Raw genomic sequence first — 20829 nt, forward strand, 5'->3', positions numbered from 1 at the left:
AAACACTCAGACATCAAAAGACAACAACAAACACTCAGAGACAACAACAAACACTCAGACAACAACAGACAACAACAAACACTCAGAGACAACAAACATTTAGAGACAACAACAAACACTCAGACAACAACAGACACTCAGACAACAACAGACAACAACAAACACTCAGACAACAACAACAACAACAACAACAACAAACAACACTCAGACAACAACAGAGAACAACAAACACTCAGACAACAACAAACACTCAGACAACAACAGACAACAACAAACACTCAGACAACAACAGACACTCAGACAACAACAGACAACAACAAACACTCAGACAACAACAACAAACAACACTCAGACAACAACAGAGAACAACAAACACTCAGACAACAACAGACACTCAGAGAACAACAGACAACAACAGCATCACATTAAAGGAGTTTAAGAACTCTGCTCCTCCTCCTCCTTTCTCTTTTGCTCGCCTTTCTTCCTCCCTTACCCTCATCTTATCCTTATTCCCCACTTTCTTCATTTCACTCCACTCCTCTTGATCTCTGACTCTGTCATGTTGTTGTTGTTGTTGTTGTTTAGAGACTCTGGACACTCTGGAGCAGTGGGTGAGAGAGATCTTCATCAAAGTTCCCAACAAGTGAGTTTATTATTTCTACCTGTAGAACCTCTAACCAGTTTAAACGCTGCAGTAAACCAGGTAAATGTTTACAAACTACAGCTGGACTGATAAATAAGACAATAACAACAGATATATAATATCTGAGCATGTTTTGGCCGATACATAAACAGAAATTGCAGCGCAGAAATTTTAATTAATTGTATTTAAACGTCATGTCTCAAGTGTATCAATCAGCTTGTGTCCTGGTCACAATAATAACAAATCTATGGGATCCACATGAAGAATGTTTGTTGTTATTATTAGGAGTTTATGTAAAAAATAAACAACTAAAAAAAACCAACTAAACTTTCAGGTGATATATCATGTGTGTTTTCTTTAAACTCCCAAATAAATCCCCAAAAGTTGGTGTGCTGGGTAAAATGTAAATACAGTTTACTTATCTGTCTTTGGACAATTTTGAATTAAATATATGTCACAAATGATTAGCTAATTATTATTATTATTATTATTATTATTATTATTATTATCATCACTCTTTTTAATCTTGTAGTTGTATCACAAATTTAAAATCATATCATAAAATAAGACATCAACATCAGTAAATATGAGAATAAATTACACAAAATAAAAGAAAGAACGGATCAATAATATAATCACACAAAGAGTAAAAAGGTAAATAAATGAAATCAGCTTTGTGTTGTAACATTTGTTTGTTTGTTTGTTTGTTTGTTTCAGCGGTGAACCTCGAGCCGACTTCTCTGATCTCCTGCAGCCGTTCGACACTCCGGCCTTCAACAAACTCTACAGAGGTCAGACAGCAGCAGATTATAGATTAAAGATTATAGATAATATTCATGTTGACAGGAGCTGTAAATGTTCACGGACCAAACACTTTACCTTCCACCATCATCTTGAGATCACAAGTTAATAAACAGATTTTTATTATTCTGAGGTAACGATGAATTAAAGTCGTTATTATAAAAAACAAACTTTATCTCTAACTAACAAGATATAAATAACTTTTCACCGGAGTAACAACCTTTTGTTTATCGGCTCACAAGTAATTATCTACTATTACTCCTAATGTTTTGGTCAAATATATATATTACTTTTCTATTTATTTTTTGTTTGCTTGTTGATACATTTCTTGTATAGTTTAATGATTTAATTCTTCTTCTTATTTCCTTTTTTATATCTTTGTCTGCTCTGATGGTTAATAATAGCATTTATAAAGTTTAAATAACCGTCTAAATGTAATCGTATAATCCTGATTTTTATATCATGAATACTGCTGGTCTCCCATATTATATCTTTATATATATATTTTTTTTTTTAAATTGCTGTTGTTTTTTAAAATTGTGATTATTATTAGTAAAGTGTCCTTGAGCTTCCTGAAAAGCACTCATTATTAATATTATTATTATTATTATTATATGATAAGTGATGGATGGTGTGTTTCAGTGGTTCCTGTGAGGAAGGTTCATGCTCTGACCATCAGCTGGGCCGTCCCTCCTCAGGGGAAACACTACAGGTCAGTTACTGCTACATATCTTAGGATATATATATATATATATATATATATATATATATATATATATAGTGTGCAAATGCAAATTTCTTTTAAATGACACATGTAGAATAAAGAGATTCTGACACAAATATAAACATTTTAACACAAGTTTTAGTCACTTTTTATAACAGAAACGTTCGTAACTGATGATACGTTCAAGGACTGTCGGAAAGTTCAAACTCTGCTGATAATGTCTGTTTTTACAGTTTCTTTCTACGATAAACAAGATATATATACGTGGAAAAGAAAACATACTTTTCAAACCCATGCATTAAACGTGTAACCACTCATTTATACATAAACACGCATTCTTCTCTGGAAAGTTCATTTTTGCACATTATATTAACTATTCCCGTCCCTACAAAAAAAAAAACAACTCAGTAACTTTCCCCTGACTGTTAGTGATGCTGCGTCTCCACTTTTTTCTAACAAAATCATTCAGATATTTTCTATTAAACCGACGTAAAGAGCTTGAGACTTTGTTAGAAAACGTTCCCCTGCTGTCACCTCTTGTTGCCACGGAGACAGAATGAATGACAGCGTGTGTGTTTGTGTTTTCAGAGTGAAACCTCTCCACTACATCTCGTGGCTGATCGGACACGAAGGAACCGGCAGCATCCTGTCACTGCTGCGCAAGAAGTCAGTCTCACACACACAACCAGTCAACAGTCAACAGTAAACAGTCAACAATAAACAGTAAACAAGGTCACAGGACTCATACTAAACTGTCTGTGTGTCTGTGTATCTTTCTGTGTGTGTGTGTGTGTGTGTGTGTGTCTGTGTATCTGTGTATCTTTCTGTGTGTCTGTGTGTGTGTGTGTGTGTGTGTGTATCTTTCTGTGTGTGTGTGTGTGTGTGTGTCTGTGTATCTGTGTATCTTTCTGTGTGTCTGTGTGTGTGTGTGTGTGTGTGTGTGTGTGTGTGTGTGTGTGTGTGTGTGTGTGTGTCTGTGTATCTGTGTATCTTTCTGTGTGTCTGTGTGTGTGTGTGTGTGTGTGTGTGTCTGTGTATCTGTGTATCTTTCTGTGTGTCTGTGTGTGTATGTGTGTGTGTGTGTGTGTGTGTGTGTGTGTGTGTGTGTGTGTGTGTGTGTGTGTGTGTGTGTGTGTGTTAGGTGCTGGGCTCTGGCTCTGTTTGGAGGAAACAGTGAAACAGGTTTCGACCAGAACACCACCTACTCCATCTTCTCCATCTCCATCACCCTCACAGACCAGGGCTACCACAACTTCTACCAGGTACACACACACACACACACACACACACACACACACACACACACACATTAACCCATTAAGTCCTGAGTCTCCTCTAAAAACTCGTTTCAAAACAACCTCCCAAAACCTGAGAAACAGCTCAGAATGTTTCCTGAATCAATAATTCCTCTGCAGCAGGTGAAATAAATAAATAAATAAACATGAAATAAACAAATTACTAAATTCATGTGTAAACCTTGTTCAATAAAATCATTGAAACCCTAAAAAGTTCTACTTACAAATAAATCTGTTGAAATGTTTTTTAGTAGTATAATTTTTGCAGGATGCCTGCTTATGACGAGACACAATGTTTATATTTATGTTTGGATATGATGCAGTTTATTTAAATTACCCCCAAATTCCAGTTAATTCCCATGCATTTTGCCATTGAAAGTTTCCAATTGGAATATTTCAAAAATTCCCCAGTTTAACTTCACATAGAACATTTCTGGAAATTTTAACTGTTGCTTCTCCATTTAATTTTGAGGTCAAATATTAACAAAGAGATGTTTGTGTTTTTCGTGCAGGTTGTTCATTTTGTGTTCCAGTACCTGAAGATGCTGCAGAGTCTCGGTCCTCAGCAGAGGTCAGGACAAACACACACACACACACACACACACACACACACACACACACACACACACACACACACACACACACACACAGGACAAGGATTTGAAAGGTTTATGTTTATATAATTGTATATGTTTAAAAAGACATTTGTGCAGAAACTCAGCAGAAAGGTTCAGAGGAGTAGTAATAGTTAAAGAGTCTGTATTTTTCTCCTATTTTTACTTTACATTTACACAGTTTTTTTTTATTATTGTGGTTGATTATTGCAGCTGATATTTATATCACCTCTATTTTTACCTTAACTATATGTTCTAAAACACTTTCTAATTATTTTTTCAGACATGAAGTCTCTTACTGAACCCCAGAATACCAACAATAACTAATATTAATCTGAATAAACATGCTGATGTTTGTGTCCTGAAGCTGTCTGTTTACTTCACAAAACTGTCACAAAACTTCTTTTGTTTTCAGGATCTACGAGGAAATTCAGAAGATCGAAGCCAACGAGTTCCACTATCAGGAACAGGTACACACACACACACACACACACACACACACACACACACACACACTGTTTGTTTATTATTCAAATTTTACAAGGAAATAACTCAGATTTGTGATCATTAAAACTCCAATGATGACGATAATACAATTAGGACATTATACTAAATGAGTTAAGTTCTAAAAACTCAAAGACAGAACTGTTTTAATCCTCATTTACACCATCATTAATAATCAGCTGTGTGTAGTATGGGTGTTTTTATATTTTTAAGAAAGGGATTGTATCAAAATATTAATTTTGGGGGTTTTAATTTAACCTAAAAAGATCAAAAATTAAATATCTTGAGGCATCTACAAAGATTTGAAAAGCTCTGCTGTTTATTTTCCTGAATCAGTAAAAGTTAAATGTGTTTTAATAACTGAGTGATGTTTCATGTTCCTCAGACGGATCCCATCGAGTTCGTGGAGAACATCTGTGAGAACATGCAGCTGTTCCCTAAAGAAGACTTCCTGACCGGAGACCAGCTCATGTTCGAGTTCGACCCGCAGGTAAACCAGGACCAGACCAGGACCTGATCCAGGATCAGACCGGGACCAGGACCTGATCCAGGATCAGACCGGGACCTGATCCAGGATAAGACCGGGACCTGATCCAGGATCAGACCCGGACCTGATCCAGGATCAGACCCGGACCTGATCCAGGATCAGACCCGGACCTGATCAAGGATCAGACCCGGACCTGATCCAGGATCAGACCGGGACCTGATGCTAGTATTTGTCCAAAAATCGCTCCGTATTTAATCTTTATTTCAGTTTATTTACCCTCCAAAGTTTTTATTAGAAACTGTCTGAAGTCTGACTGTAAATGTTTTATCTCACTATATATATATATATATATATATATATATATATATATATATAAAACATATTTTTTATAGTATTTTTTCACATCTTATTATAATTTTCTGCTATATTTATTTCTTAATTTTTGCAATATTTGTTTTCATCGGAAATTTTTTGAACCAAAACTCCAAAGCAAAAATGTGAAAACGTACACAGCAATAAACTGGACCCTGTGTGTGTGTGTGTGTGTGTGTGTGTGTGTGTGTGTGTGTGTGTGTGTGTGTGTGTGTGTGTGTGTGTGTGTGTGTGTGTGTGTGTGTGTGTGTGTGTGTGTGTGTGTGTGTGTGTGTGTGTGTGTGTGTGTGTGTGTGTGTGTGTGTCTCTGTGTGTGTGTGTCTCTGTGTGTGTGTGTCTCTGTGTGTGTGTGTGTGTGTGTGTGTGTGTGTGTGTGTGTGTGTGTAGGTGATCAGCTGTGCTCTGGCTCCTCTGACTCCTGATCGAGCCAATCTGCTGCTTTTGTCTCCGGAGAACGAAGGACGATGTCCTCTCAGAGAGAAGTGGTTCGGAACCTGCTACAGCATGGAGGGTACACACACACACACACACACACAGACACACGCACACACACACACACAAAAATTACAAAAAAAAGACGTAACATCACCAAAAAAAGATACAAATGACCAAAACAATACTTAAATTGGCAAAGAAAGACACAAAATGTCAAAATAAAAACGTAAAATGACACAAAATACTCAGACTATTACCAAAAAAGGCACAAAATTACCCAAAAAAATGTTTTCTCCACATATTGTACATATTGAAGGATTGTCATGTTTCAAGCCTCTCCTGTCAGAACGACTCAAACATTTAAAATGAAAAAAATTGAATTTCTTTGATAATTTATTTCACAATAATTCCATAAAATAAACTACACACATGCAACATTTTTCCAAATGTCCACAAGTGTTCCCAAGACTGCAAAAAACCTTTTTTACATTTTAAATGTCACTATTTTCAGGTAAAATGTTTTTCCTACGAAATTGTTCATCACATGATTTGTCAAAGGTCTGTTGGAAATGTCAAATTTCAAATTTCAATTTTTTTTTTTTTTTTTTTTTTTTTTTACAGTCTCTTGCTGTAATAAATGGTATACTTTTGCTGATTTATTCATGCTAATTTAATAAATATATCATTAATATAATCATTTTTTTTATTTATTACATTTTCATCCAAATATTTAGACACTTTGTTGAAGCTGCTGTAAGTTTGTGCTGCAGATTATTAATGTTAAAGCTGCAGTTTTTATATTTTAACCTGCAAAATGGCTTTTTCTGCTCAATCCTGACGATAATTGATAAAAAAAAAGAAGAAATGAAAGTGAAAACAAGAGCAAAGAGTTAGTTTGTGTCCTCAGACATCCCAGAGGAGTGGAGTCAGCGCTGGACCGGAGACTTTGAGCTCAACACTGAGCTCCACCTTCCTGCTGAGAACAAATTCATCGGTCAGTAACTCAAAGTATAAAAACATGAATCCAGCCTGATGGACTGTGTATCAGATCGATGACACGTTTGTTGTTTTTGGTGCTGCAGCGACGGATTTCACCCTGAAGACGTCGGACTGTCCCGACACGGAGTTCCCCGTCAGGATCGTGAACAACGAGCGAGGCTGTCTGTGGTACAAGAAGGACAACAAGTTCAAGATCCCCAAAGGTATTCAGAGGAACCTGGTCTCTTTTATTGATCCGGATCATTTGGCTCAGATCACCAAGAAGAGACGCTCTCAAATTCGGCTCCCAAATGTCTCTTCATTTTACCACTTAACCCTTTATCAGACGAAGAACTATATTTGGTAACTTCAGGTAATATTTCGAGAAAAAAGTTGCAAATTTACTAGATTAAAGTGGCAAATCTACAAGAAAAAAAAGCCGCCGATTTAAGAGATTTAAAGTGGCAAATCTGCGTGAAAAAAGTCGCAGATTTACGAGAAAAAAGTGGGAAAAAGCAACTTTTTTCTCCCAGATTCACCACTTTAACCCTTAATAGGACACTCATTGAAATACTTGCAAATTCCAAATTTCAACCCTAGAGAATATTGGAGGATATTACATACAGCCAGAATGTGGGGAAAAAAAACATACAAAAATAATATTTTGAGAAAAAAGTTTTGAGATTAAAGTGGCAAATCTACAAGAGAAAAAATGTGCAGATTTATGATTTATTTAAAGCGGTGAATCTGGGAGAAAAAAGTAGCTTTTTTCCACTTTTTTCTTGTAAATCTGCGACTTTTTTTCTTGTAGATTTGCCACTTTAATCTAGTAAATTTGCAACTTTTTTCTCAAAATATTACCTGAAGTTACCGAATATAGTTCTTTGCCTGATAAAGGGTTAAACCTTTTATAATTCAGCCAAATTTAGCACCATTTTGACTTGTGATTTGTATTTGAATACATATATCACCTTAAATCTCAATAAATTGCTGTAGCCAATTACATTTCCCGTTGTGAAATCCCTTTTTAACTCTCTAACTGGCTTAAAGAACCACTCTGCTACACAAAGCAGATAGAAAATGCCTATTAAAACCTCAGCATAGACATTAAAATAGGACAGCTATTCACATTTTAATTTTTTTTATTTAAACACACACACCTAACAAAACAAGTAACATTTCACCACAAATATTTAGTATTTTAAACATTATTTTTTATCCATATATGTTAACTTCTGCACTATTTTATTAGATTCTCATTTTATTTTTTCTTAGAGGAAGATTTTCTTCTCTATAATTGTTGTGTGTGAGACAGTAAATAACTTGAAACTTTCACCTGAGGTTTAAAAAGTAAAATAATAATTAAATAAATATAAATTAAACATGATGTCGTGTTATTTTGTGTTTCAGCTTATATCCGTTTCAACCTGATCTCCCCGATGATCCAGAAGAGTCCTGAGAAGTAAGAAACCACGTTAAAATCATGTTCTTCTTCTGAACGTGTTGATCCTGATTCAGTCTGGTTCTGTTCCAACATGAAGCAGATATAAACGTGTTGATCCTGTTTCAGTCTGGTTCTGTTCCAACATGAAGCAGATATAAACGTGTTGATCCTGTTTCAGTCTGGTTCTGTTGGAACGTGAAGCAGATATAAATGTGTTGATCCTGTTTCAGTCTGGTTCTGTTGGAACGTGAAGCAGATATAAATGTGTTCATCCTGTTTCAGTCTGGTTCTGTTCCAACATGGAGCAGATATAAACGCTTTGATCCTGTTTTAGTCTGGTTCTGTTGGAAAATGAAGCAGATATAAACGTGTTGATCCTGTTTCAGTCTGGTTCTGTTGGAACGTGAAGCAGATATAAACGTGTTGATCCTGTTTCAGTCTGGTTCTGTTGGAACGTGAAGCAGATATAAATGTGTTGATCCTGTTTCAGTCTGGTTCTGTTGGAACGTGAAGCAGATATAAACGTGTTGATCCTGTTTCAGTCTGGTTCTGTTGTATAAACGTGTTGATCCTGTTTCAGTCTGGTTCTGTTGTATAAACGTGTTTATCCTGTTTCAGTCTGGTTCTGTTGTATAAACGTGTTGATCCTGTTTCAGTCTGGTTCTGTTCGACCTCTTCGTGAACATCTTGGCTCATAATCTGGCCGAGCCGGCCTACGAGGCCGACGTGGCTCAGCTGGAGTACAAACTGGTGGCCGGAGAACACGGACTGGTGATCAGACTGAAGGGCTTCAACCACAAGCTGCCGGTGAGGACACACACACACACACACACACACACACACACACACACACACACATATAAAATCTATAAGTCCAGCTCTATGGAATCAGAACAATCAGAACGACTCAAACACGTCTTTGTGCAGAACAACACAGTTAGACAGTTGACAGAAACCAGAAAAAAAGTTCAATTTCTCTGATAAATTATAATTTTTTTAAAAACACACACAAAATGACCAATGATAAATTCATAACATCACCAAAAAGGATACAAGTGACCAAAAAAATATGTGAAATTGAGAAAAGAAAGACACAAAATGACCAAATAACAACGTAAAATGAGTAAAAAAAGACACAAAATTATTATTCTAACAGAGATATCACAAGTTCAAGCTTCGTTTTGGTTACTTTTTCTAACAGGTTAAAGGTTAAAACTCTCCGATTCTTGCTACGATAAACGGTGCGTTTTTATTTTATTTTGAGATAGTTTGTTTTGATATTTCTGACATGAGATATTTAGTCATGTTTCAGAGCTTTATGTCACATTATTCTGAAGAAGCCTTACTCTTATATTTCTAACTAAAACAGTAAATTCCTAATATTAATAATGTAATAAACCCATATTTGTGTTGCAGCTGCTGCTGAAGCTGATCGTGGATCATCTGGCCGACTTCAGCGCCGAGCCGGGCGTCTTCAACATGTTCGCTGAGCAGCTGAAGAAAACTTACTTCAACATCCTCATCAAACCAGAGAGACTGGGCAAGTAGGTCACTCACACACACACACACACATAATAATAATAGTAGTAGTAGTAGTAAGCTATATTCATACTGCATCTTTCAGAACAAAGTGTTTAACACGGTTGAACCAGGATGAATATATTCCAGGAATCAGACAAGATACAAAAATAAAAAAAACTAGAAAATTTCCTCTGGGGAGATTGTGAAAGGGCCACGAGGGCTACTGCCGGTGTGTGTACACTATGATGAGATTCTTCAGAGATTTATAACAATTAATACTAGTAATGTTATGATACTATATAATATACAAGGAGCACACCTACAACAAGCATTCCTTTACAAGTATTAATTTATACAGCAACCTATGACCTTTAACCTCAAAATGTATGTGTGTGTGTGTGTGTGTGTGTGTGTGTGTGTGTGTGTGTGTGAAACGTGTATCTGGAGGAGTGTGTGTGTGTGCATGTGTGTGTGTGTGTGTGTGTGTGAAGCATGTATCTGGAGGAGTGTGTGTGTGTGTGTGTGTGTGTGTGAAGCATGTGTATCTGGAGGTGTGTGTGTGTGAAGCATGTGTATCTGGAGGTGTGTGTGTGTGTGTGAAGCATGTATCTGGAGGTGTGTGTGTGTGTGTGTGTGAAGCATGTGTATCTGGAGGTGTGTGTGTGTGTGAAGCATGTATCTGGAGGTGTGTGTGTGTGTGTGTGTGTGTGAAGCATGCGTATCTGGAGGTGTGTGTGTGTGTGTGTGTGTGTGAAGCGTGTGTGTGTGTGTGTGTGTGTGAAGCATGTATCTGGAGGTGTGTGTGTGTGTGTGTGTGTGTGAAGCATGTATCTGGAGGAGTGTGTGTGTGTGTGTGTGTGTGTGTGTGTGTGAAGCATGTATCTGGAGGAGTGTGTGTGTGTGTGTGAAGCATGTATCTGGAGGAGTGTGTGTGTGTGTGTGTGTGTGTGAAGCATGTGTATCTGGAGGAGTGTGTGTGTGTGTGAAGCATGTGTATCTGGAGGAGTGTGTGTGTGAAGCATGTGTATCTGGAGGAGTGTGTGTGTGAAGCATGTATCTGGAGGTGTGTGTGTGTGTGTGTGTGAAGCATGTATCTGGAGGTGTGTGTGTGTGTGTGTGAAGCATGTATCTGGAGGTGTGTGTGTGTGTGTGTGTGTGTGTGAAGCATGTGTATCTGGAGGTGTGTGTGTGTGTGTGTGTGTGTGTGTGTGTGAAGCATGTATCTGGAGGTGTGTGTGTGTGTGTGTGTGTGTGTGTGTGTGTGTGTGTGTGTGTGAAGCATGTGTATCTGGAGGTGTGTGTGTGTGTGTGTGTGTGTGAAGCATGTGTATCTGGAGGTGTGTGTGTGTGTGTGTATGTGTGTGTGTGTGTGAAGCATGTGTATCTGGAGGTGTGTGTGTGTGTGTGTATGTGTGTGTGTGTGTGAAGCATGTGTATCTGGAGGTGTGTGTGTGTGTGTGTATGTGTGTGTGTGTGAAGCATGTGTATCTGGAGGTGTGTGTGCGTATTCGTATTCCGTAGAGAAAAGTAATAGCACACCGATCCCGATCAAACCGCACGTCCAGAAGAGGAAGAAGAAAAAATCCACAGTGTAACAATAGTTCTCGGTGGCCATGATGACAGTTTTAATCATAATCAGTGTTGGAAATAAAAACCGTTTAATGTCTTTAGCGAATGTTTTCTTTTGGATTTGCCTCGGCACAAATCTGTAGAAATATTCAAACTCAGTCAGAACTTTTGGGAACAAGTGGGAACATGTTCCTGCAGTGATAATATTTGAGAATAATCAGTCGTCCTAATTAAAAAGATACTTTACTGTTATAGTTTTGACTTGTCTCAGCTCTCTGTAGCTGTTTGTGAAGGTCAGGTGACCAGATGAAGCGTGTGGTGTCTCTTTAGGGACGTGCGTCTGCTGATCCTGGAGCACTGCCGCTGGTCGGTCATCCAGAAGTACCAGGCCGTCACCAAGGGGCTGACGGTCGATGACCTCATCAGCTTCGTCAGCGGGCTGAAGGCGGAGCTCTACGTGGAGGGGCTGGTGCAGGGCAACTTCACCAGCACGGTGAGACCCATCACAGCTCCTACACCTCCTCTCTGGTTCTGCTTTATTCTGTCAGCTTTCACACATTGACTCCTGGAAATACTCCTCCTCCCTCTTGTCATCATCCTCCTCCTCTTCTTCCTCTCCTCCTCCTCTTCCTCCTCCTCCTCCTCCTCCCTCTCCTCCCCTCCTCCTCCTGCTCCTCCTCTTCTTCCTCCTCCTCCTCCTCCTCTCTCTCTTCTTCCCTCTCCTCCTCTTCTTCCTCTCCTCCTCCTCTTCCTCCTCCTCCTCCTCCTCCCTCTCCTCCCCTCCTCCTCCTGCTCCTCCTCTTCTTCCTCCTCCTCCTCCCTCTCTTCCACCTCCTCCTCCTCCTCCCTCTCTTCTTCCCTCTCCTCCTCCTTCTCCTTTTCCTCCCTCTCCTCCTCCTCCTCTTCTTCCTCTCCTCCTCCTCTTCCTCCTCCTGCTCCTCCTCTTCTTCCTCCTCTCTCTCCTCCCTTTTCTTCCACCTCCTCCTCCTCCTCCCTCTCTTCTTCCCTCTCCTCCTCCTTCTCCTTTTCCTCCCTCTCCTCCTCCTCCTCTTCCTCCTCCTCCTCCTCCTCCTCCCCTCCTCCTCCTGCTCCTCCTCTTCCTCCTCCTCCTCCTCCCTCTCATCCCTTCCTCCTCTCTCTCCTCCCTCTCTTCCACCTCCTCCTCCTCCTCCCTCTCTTCTTCCCTCTCCTCCTCCTTCTCCTTTTCCTCCCTCTCCTCCTCCTCCTCTTCATCCTCCTCCTCCTTGTCCCTCTCCTGCTCCTCGGGTAAAAAAAATCTCACATTTCACGGTAGACTTTGAGTCAAGTTAATTTGTAAAAACCTGATCATTTCTGCAATGCTGCAGAAAAAATGATACACATGAGAACTTGTATTATGAGAAATGATTTAACTATTCCCTTTACATATTTAGGCAATATCTTAAGAAAGTTTGACTGACTTAGCAAAAGGACACTTTGCCCAGGTTGATTTTACACAGTAGTTTAAATTTAAGTGGTGCGTTCAGGTTCCCATGGAAAAATTCTGTGTACTGGTTAAATCCTGTTGTGTCCCGTTCGTCAGAAAGTTGTAATAAAGAGTAACTTCACCTCACTGATAAATAATGATCGTTTTCATTATTTATTATTCTTTTGGTGTATAAAAAAATCTCAAATATGTGTGCTGAAAGTCGTTTTTGTTTGTGTTGATGTTGATGTCTGTTGTTTCCTCCAACAGGAGTCCAGAGAGTTCCTGCAGTATTTCATCGAGTGAGTTCACTCTCCATCTCTCTAGTTTCATCTTGGTTTGTTTTTATTAGAACGTTTTTTCACTCATCTGATAACAGAAACAGCCAGAACTGTTGTTATTATCATTATTATTATTATTATTATTATTATTGTGCATCACTAGGGACATTTTTGGCTTCTTAATTTTTTTTAATATTTTTTTTTTTTTTTTTTTGTCTCCCTGTCTGTCTGTCTGTCTCCCTGTCTGTCTGTCTGTCTCTCTCCCTGTCTGTCTCTCCCCCTGTCTGTCTGTCTCCCTGTCTGTCCTGTGTGTCCTCAGTAAGCTGCAGTTCCGTCCCCTGTCAGCAGAGGTCCCCGTCTTGTTCCGGGTGGTGGAGCTTCCTCACAAGTTTCATCTCTGTAAAGTCAAATCTCTCAACAAAGGAGACGCAAACTCTGAGGTCACCGTCTACTACCAGGTAGGAGCACTACAGCACCTCCTCTTCTGCTGACCTCCTCACTTCTTCACCTCCTCACCCCCTCAACTCCTCGCCTCCTCACCTCCTCACCACTTCAACACCTCACCTCCTCACCCCTTCACCTCCTCCTCGCCTCCTCGCTACCTTCTCCTCACCTCCTCACCCCTTCACCTCCTCGCTGCCTCCTCGCTACCTTCTCCTCACCTTCTTACCTCCTCCCCTCCTCACCTCCTCACCACCTCACCTCCTCACCCCTTCACCTCCTCACCCCTTCACCTCCTCCTCACCTCCTCATTGCCTCACCTCCTCACCCGTTCACCTCCTCCTCGCCTCCTCGCTACCTTCTCCTCACCTCCTCACCCCCTCAACTCCTCACCCCTTCACCTCCTCGCTGCCTCCTCGCTACCTTCTCCTCACCTTCTTACCTCCTCCCCTCCTCACCTCCTCACCGCCTCACCTCCTCACCCCTTCACCTCCTCACCCCTTCACCTCCTCCTCACCTCCTCATTGCCTCACCTCCTCACCCCTTCACCTCCTCACCCCTTCACCTCCTCACCTCCTCGCCTCCTCACCTCCTCACCACTTCAACTCCTCACCTCCTCACCTTCTCGTCCCCTCACCTCCTCACTTCCTCCCCTCCTCACCCCCCTTCACCTCCTCGCTGCCTCCTCGCTACCTTCTCCTCACCTCCTCCCCTCCTCACCTCCTCACCCCTTCACCTTCTCACTCCCTCACCTCAAAACCACAAAAAAATCTCCCTGTATAGATTGTTTCTGTTAGAAATGAGAAAATTAAAAAAACAAAAATCAGAATCAGCATCTCTTTAAAGAAACAGTTTCCCTTTTTATTCTAAATTATCCACAAAAACTAAATAATTTCTTTAGTAAAAAGTGTTCACATTAACATCTGATGATTAGTTTTAGTAATTTTTTCTACTTTTAATACTTACCAAAGTAAATTTCCAGTGCAGGACTTTGACTTGTAACAGATTATTTTCAGTCTGGTATTACTTCTTTTAGTTCAGTAAACGTTCTGAACTCTTTCTGTTGCTGCTGTTTTTATTTATTTCCTCTTGTTGATAGTTGATTGTTTACATGTGTTTTGTTCCAGTCGGGGCTGAAGAACCTCAGAGAACACGCTCTGATGGAGCTGATGGTGGTGAGTCACTAAATAACACTCAGCAATTAATCAATCATATTATTGATCAATATAAAATGATCCAGATTTTTAATATGGTAAATAAATGAATGAATAAACTGTGTTTCTGTCAGATGCACATGGAGGAACCGTGCTTCGACTTCCTGAGGACCAAAGAGACTCTGGGGTCAGTGTTGACTCTGTCTCTGTGTCTCCATCTCCGTCTCCGACTTGGACTCCGTCTCTGACTCTGTCTTTAACTGTGTCTCTGTCTTTAACTATGTCTCTGTCTTTAACTGTGTCTCTGTCTTTAACTGTGTCTCTGTCTTTAACTGTGTCTCTGTCTTTAACTGTGTCTCTGTCTCTGTCTTTAACTGTCTCTCTGTCTCTGTCTTTAACTGTGTCTCTGTCTTTAACTGTGTCTCTGTCTCTGTCTTTAACTGTCTCTCTGTCTCTGTCTTTAACTGTGTCTCTGTCTTTAACTGTCTCTCTGTCTCTGTCTTTAACTGTGTCTCTGTCTTTAACTGTCTCTCTGTCTCTGTCTTTAACTGTCTCTCTGTCTCTGTCTTTAACTGTGTTTCTGTCTTTAACTGTGTCTCTGTCTCTGTCTTTAACTGTGTTTCTGTCTTTAACTGTGTCTCTGTCTTTAACTGTCTCTCTGTCTCTGTCTTTAACTGTGTCTCTGTCTTTAACTATGTCTCTGTCTTTAACTGTCTCTCTGTCTCTGTCTTTAACTGTGTCTCTGTCTTTAACTATGTCTCTGTCTTTAACTGTGTCTCTGTCTCTGTCTTTAACTATGTCTCTGTCTTTAACTGTGTCTCTGTCTCTGTCTCTAACTCCGTCTCTGTCTCTGTCTTTAACTGTGTCTCTGTCTCTGTCTCTAACTCCGTCTCTGTCTCTGTCTTTAACTGTGTCTCTGTCTCTGTCTTTAACTGTGTCTCTGTCTTTAACTGTGTCTCTGTCTCTGTCTTTAACTGTGTCTCTGTCTCTGTCTCTAACTCCGTCTCTGTCTCTGTCTTTAACTGTGTCTCTGTCTCTGTCTTTAACTGTGTCTCTGTCTTTAACTGTGTCTCTGTCTCTGTCTTTAACTGTGTCTCTGTCTCTGTCTTTAACTGTGTCTCTGTCTCTGTCTTTAACTCCGTCTCTGTCTCTGTCTTTAACTGTGTCTCTGCAGGTACCAGGTGTATCCGACCTGCAGGAACACCTCGGGGGTTCTGGGCTTCTCCGTCACCGTGGAAACGCAGGCCACCAAGTTCAGGTGAGTTTACCTTCCAGTTCCACTCTGAACCAGTCACTGTTTTATTTACCTGTTTAAAATCTCCTCTCTCCTCTCTCCTCTCTCCTCCTCCTCCTCCTGGCAGCACGGAGCTGGTGGAGGAGAAGATCGAGGAGTTCCTGGAGAGCTTCGGGGAGCGTCTGGCGGCTCTGAGCGAGGAGGCGTTCAGGACGCAGGTGACGGCGCTCATCAAGCTGAAGGAGTGTGAGGACGCTCACCTGGGGGAGGAGGTGGACCGCAACTGGTTCGAGGTGGTCACTCAGCAGTACGTCTTCAGGAGGCTCAACAAGGAGGTGAGACACACCACCTGTCTGTCTGTCTGTCTGTCTGTCTGTCTGTCTGTCTGTCTGTCTGTCTTGTCCTGTCCTGTTGTGGTCCTACTCTACGTTTCTGGTCCCGTTCTTATCCTATTCTGGTCTTGTTCTGGTCCCATTCTTGTCCCTTTCTGGTCCTTTCCTGGTCCTGTTCTTATCCTATTCTTGTCCCCTTCTTGTCCCGTTCTTCTCCTATTCTTGTCCCGTTCTTGTCCTGTTCTGGTCCTGTTCTTTTCCCGTTCTGGTCCTTTTCTCTTTCCTGTTCTTGTCCTGTTCTTGTCCTTTTCTGGTCCTTTCCTGGTCCTTTTCTTATCCTATTCTTGTCCCCTTCTTGTCCCGTTCTTCTCCTATTCTGGTCCTGTTCTGGTCCTGTTCTTGTCCTATTCTTGTCCCGTTCTTGTCCTGTTCTGGTCCTGTTCTTGTCCCGTTCTGGTCCTTTTCTGGACCCGTTCTTGTTCTGTTCTGGTCCCGTTCTTGTCCCGTTCTTGTCCTGTTCTTGTCCTGTTCTGGTCCTGTTCTTGTCCTGTTCTTGTCCTGTTCTTGTCCCGTTCTTGTCCTGTTCTGGTCCTGGTCCTGGTCCTGGTCCTGACCCGTTGTGGTCTCTGTTGCAGATTGAGGCCCTGAAGCTGTTCTCCCAGGAGGAGCTGGTCTCCTGGTTCCTGGAGCACAGAAACACCAGCAGCAGGAAGCTCAGCGTCCACGTCAGTCTCTTTATCTTCATTATATTTCATTATTTAGAAAAAGTTTCATGTGAAGCTTTGATATAAAAGTCTCATAGACCCTCACAGTTAATGCTGCATGTATATAATAATAATAACAATATGAGGAAAAACAATGTTAAAGGGAATTTCCATTTAGTATGGGATTATTTTGTTCAATACATTAAGGACGTGTCACTCGTTTTGGGTTGACTGCCTGTTTTTTTTTTTTGTTTTTTTTATTTATTTAATTTAATTTAATTTCTTTATTTATTTAATTATTATTATCATCATTTTTTTTTTTCCTGTCTGTTTTTGGTGTCTGTCGCGGCTGTTTGTAAGTGTTTGTATTATATGTTGAAAAAGTAAAAATTAAATAAATACTTTAATAAAAAAAACAAAAAAAAAAAACAATAACAATATGATTTTACAGTTATAATACTGTAACTAAATTATATTCAGAATAGAAATACTACGCAGAAAATGAAGGAATTTTAACACGTTTTTGTCTCTCCGTGGCGTCAGGTTGTGGGTTTCGGCGTGGAGGAGAACGACCCCGTGGAGGCGAGCGGCGCCTGCGGCCCCGACTGCCCCGACAACCCGCCCTGCTCGGCGTACGGCGAGGTGAGCGAGCTGACCTTCCTGCCGACGTCCTCGCCGTCGCTGCAGGACGCCGCGCTCATCAGCGACATCCGAGCGTTCACCTCCTCCCTCCCGCTGCACCCGTACCACAAGATCCTCAGCTAGAGCGCCCTGATGTCATCAATAATATCAATAAAGTAACCATGGAAACAGCTCGCACTGAAGTCTGGTGGACGAGGACTCTGATAGGACGGACGCTTAACAGCGTTTTAGTTTTTGTTACGTGTGAGTGGTTGTAAAAATGCTGCATTCACATCCCGTGAGAAAAAAGTGTAAATCTGGGCCCGTATTTATGACGCATCAGCTTTTAAATTTGAAATATTAAACGCATAAAATAATGTTTTAATGTAGCATAAAGGCTCAAAGTAACCACCGTACTGCAGGTTACAGCTTTTATAAATATGCAAAAATATGATGCTGAAAGTATTAAACTCAAACTTTACACGTAGAAAAAAAAGTAAACAATTTAAAATTTAAATCACGTTTTCCACGGCTGATTATACAGCGAATTTATTTTCTCATTATGCACCTATGCACATGTTAACTTGTTAGTTCTGATCCATATTTTCTGTTTATTAATGTTATGTTTTTGTAAAATAACAATGTGAACGTACAGTTTATTTTTTAGTTATTTTGAACAACTTAATAAATTATTAAATGAAGCTTTTCGTGAGTCTGAGCAGGAGAAACGGACCAATCAGGAGTCAGTTACAGCTGTAGACGATGACATTTAATTAACTAATTAAAACCAAACTGATCAGAAATATTAACACTTGAACAAACGTCAGTGTGATCAGAACGAGCTGAAATGAGAGAAATAATTATTTGAGCTCTACTTGTGAGTTTTTAGACATTAATATGGCCGTTTAAAACAAACCTCCTGTAATATTTACAGTCATCTGGGTGGTTTTGTGGTTTTTTCTTTTGTTTTTACGCTACAACAATGCAGCGAAACCAGCAAAAAAACTGAGAAAAGACTGAAAACAGCACAAGATATAAAGGCTTCGCATAACTAACCTTATAATTAACTATAATAAATAATTATTGTCCTTTTATTCAGAGAATCATCATCATGACCAATCAATATCCTGTTAAACAAACTGTTTTTTTGCAAAACCCAACATACAATCACTGCAGTTATTTGTGTAGAACAAAAAAAAAACAAACAAATGTTTAAAGCTGGAGAACGTGACTTTGTCTCCCCCTTCTGGCAGAGAGAGGAATTACACAAACCTGGCAGCTGAGTGTTTTCTTTCACTTCTACAGTTGTGTGTTTTTTTATTATACGGAGCATTGTTTCACTCCGGAAACTTAACGGAGTCCAAAAAAACCACAAAAAAAAGTGGCTTGAATGTAGCGAATGTTAAAATAAAAGTCTCACACTCCAGCTTTAAGAGCAGAATTTAAGTTTGGGTTTGCCCTGCTGCAGCCAGTGTAAAAAAACTAGATTTATTTAAGTCAGAGAGTCGATCGGAAAAGCAAATGAAAAGCAGAAAGTGACGGCTGTAATCACCGTTTCAAAAAGAGATGTTCCGATACCATTTTTTCAAAAAAATGACTGTATTATGATCATTATTAAGCAGCGAAATCCACATTTTTGACAACAGACGGGTTGGTCATCCAGGATAATAAATTCCAGGATTTTGTCTGTTATCTTGTTTGCTTTTACGCTTTCTCTGGGGAATTTTTATCATCGCTGGAAGTAGTAACCAGTAAATAGATTACTAATTTAATAAATGACGACGTATCAGATCGGTGCCTGGACTCCAGTACTCGCCGATACCGATGCAGCATTTTCGGCAGAATCAGAGCAATTTCCCATACTGGTATCGGAATCGGAACAACTCTAGTTTCAAACATACATTTTCCTTTTCGCCGTGAAAATCACAATCAGGTCGATCATAATGATTATTAAATAATTACCGGAAAGTGTCTTTAAAAAGCTTTTAATTATCAAGAAGTCTGATCTTTCTCCGTCTGAACACAGAGCACAGATTAGAATCATTTTTCTAGTAAAATAATTGTAGCCCGGGTCCTAAAATCAGGCCCAGACTCGTCTCGTTTCTTTTATTATTTGTTACTTTGAGACGCTGGATAAAAACTGTCCCTGCTCATAAAAACTACCCAAGATGTTTGACTGCTTCAGAATAAAGTTCGGCTCGGATTCCCAACGATTCTTGGGAATATTTACTTGCTGGCGATATGATAAAAATGTTCATTGTTACTGTGAAAGAGCTGATTCCGCTCATGGCACCCTGTAAAAAAATTAAAAAAAAGAAAAATCCTTGTTGCTTTGAACTGTGAACTCATTTGTACGATTCTTCCCAGGGGACGTGAATGCAGCGTGATGACTCAGGGCTCTGGTTTAAAATAAAACAGTCAGACCACAAAGAAGGGCAGAACTATAATTTAATGTCTCTTCAGCCAGTATCACTGAATAATAAAACAACAGCTACGTTTTAATTTATTACGTATGGGTTTACATATATACGTGTTCATACTGTAATAATAATGGTGATGATGTATATTGAAAGAACTAAGTGTATAGAGTAATAACAGTCTGTGGTGGCCAGTGATGAAGGAACTGTGACGTGTTTTAACTGAATGTTGGTGGAGCGGTTAGTGGACGCTGATTACATTTACATTTCATGACAATTAAAACCACATTAATTAAATGTTTCAGTTGTTTTTGTTGCATTACTCTGTCTATAAATGATAATAAAACCATTAAAAAACAAGAGTTGTGATTGTTTTTCTTCTTTTAAATGTCTGATTTTGTCCTGAAGGGGGCGCCTGATTTCAATGGTTGATTATTGATTGATTGGGCAACCAACAAAGTCTGAAATTTTATGAAAAAAGTCGTCAGATAAGAAAAAAATGTACTACCACTTGTATCAACAGACTGTGATTGACCCATTTGGAGACTGACCCATTTTTAGGCATTTTAAAATTTGACCATTTTTGACAAAAATTGACATTTTTTTTCACTGGGTCATTTTGGACATCCCATAAAATGTTTTTTTTTTTGAACAAACTATACTACTAAATGTATCAACAGACTATAATTGACCAAATTAAAGCATTTTTAGACATTTTAAAATTCGACCATTTTTGACAAAAAAATTGACATGCTATAGTATGACTATTTTTCGAGAGGGTCATTTTTGAACATCCCATAATATGGTGTTTTTC

At 39.7% G+C, this 20829-nt stretch overlaps 1 protein-coding gene across 1 annotated transcript in view; it reads left to right on the forward strand.

Moving 5' to 3' along the window:
• The window catches only part of LOC131977549 (nardilysin-like), a 35140-nt gene extending 14765 nt beyond the window's left edge, over nt 1–20375 (forward strand). Inside the window, exons 9-31 of the mRNA XM_059340922.1 lie at nt 586–643; nt 1361–1434; nt 2087–2156; nt 2757–2834; nt 3310–3430; nt 3976–4034; nt 4493–4547; nt 4967–5071; nt 5828–5951; nt 6783–6869; nt 6958–7077; nt 8264–8315; nt 8954–9104; nt 9714–9841; nt 11718–11880; nt 13102–13133; nt 13432–13570; nt 14681–14728; nt 14842–14894; nt 15882–15965; nt 16069–16276; nt 16909–16998; nt 17521–20375. Of these exons, the coding sequence (XP_059196905.1) occupies nt 586–643; nt 1361–1434; nt 2087–2156; nt 2757–2834; nt 3310–3430; nt 3976–4034; nt 4493–4547; nt 4967–5071; nt 5828–5951; nt 6783–6869; nt 6958–7077; nt 8264–8315; nt 8954–9104; nt 9714–9841; nt 11718–11880; nt 13102–13133; nt 13432–13570; nt 14681–14728; nt 14842–14894; nt 15882–15965; nt 16069–16276; nt 16909–16998; nt 17521–17742 (2321 nt within the window). The 3' untranslated portion in view covers nt 17743–20375. The remainder of the gene's footprint in view (nt 1–585; nt 644–1360; nt 1435–2086; nt 2157–2756; nt 2835–3309; nt 3431–3975; nt 4035–4492; nt 4548–4966; nt 5072–5827; nt 5952–6782; nt 6870–6957; nt 7078–8263; nt 8316–8953; nt 9105–9713; nt 9842–11717; nt 11881–13101; nt 13134–13431; nt 13571–14680; nt 14729–14841; nt 14895–15881; nt 15966–16068; nt 16277–16908; nt 16999–17520) is intronic.
• The last annotated feature ends 454 nt before the right edge of the window (nt 20376–20829 follow it).

The sequence above is a fragment of the Centropristis striata genome, chromosome 9 (genome assembly GCF_030273125.1).
Source record: "Centropristis striata isolate RG_2023a ecotype Rhode Island chromosome 9, C.striata_1.0, whole genome shotgun sequence".
In the NCBI taxonomy this organism is placed as follows: Eukaryota; Metazoa; Chordata; class Actinopteri; order Perciformes; family Serranidae; genus Centropristis; species Centropristis striata.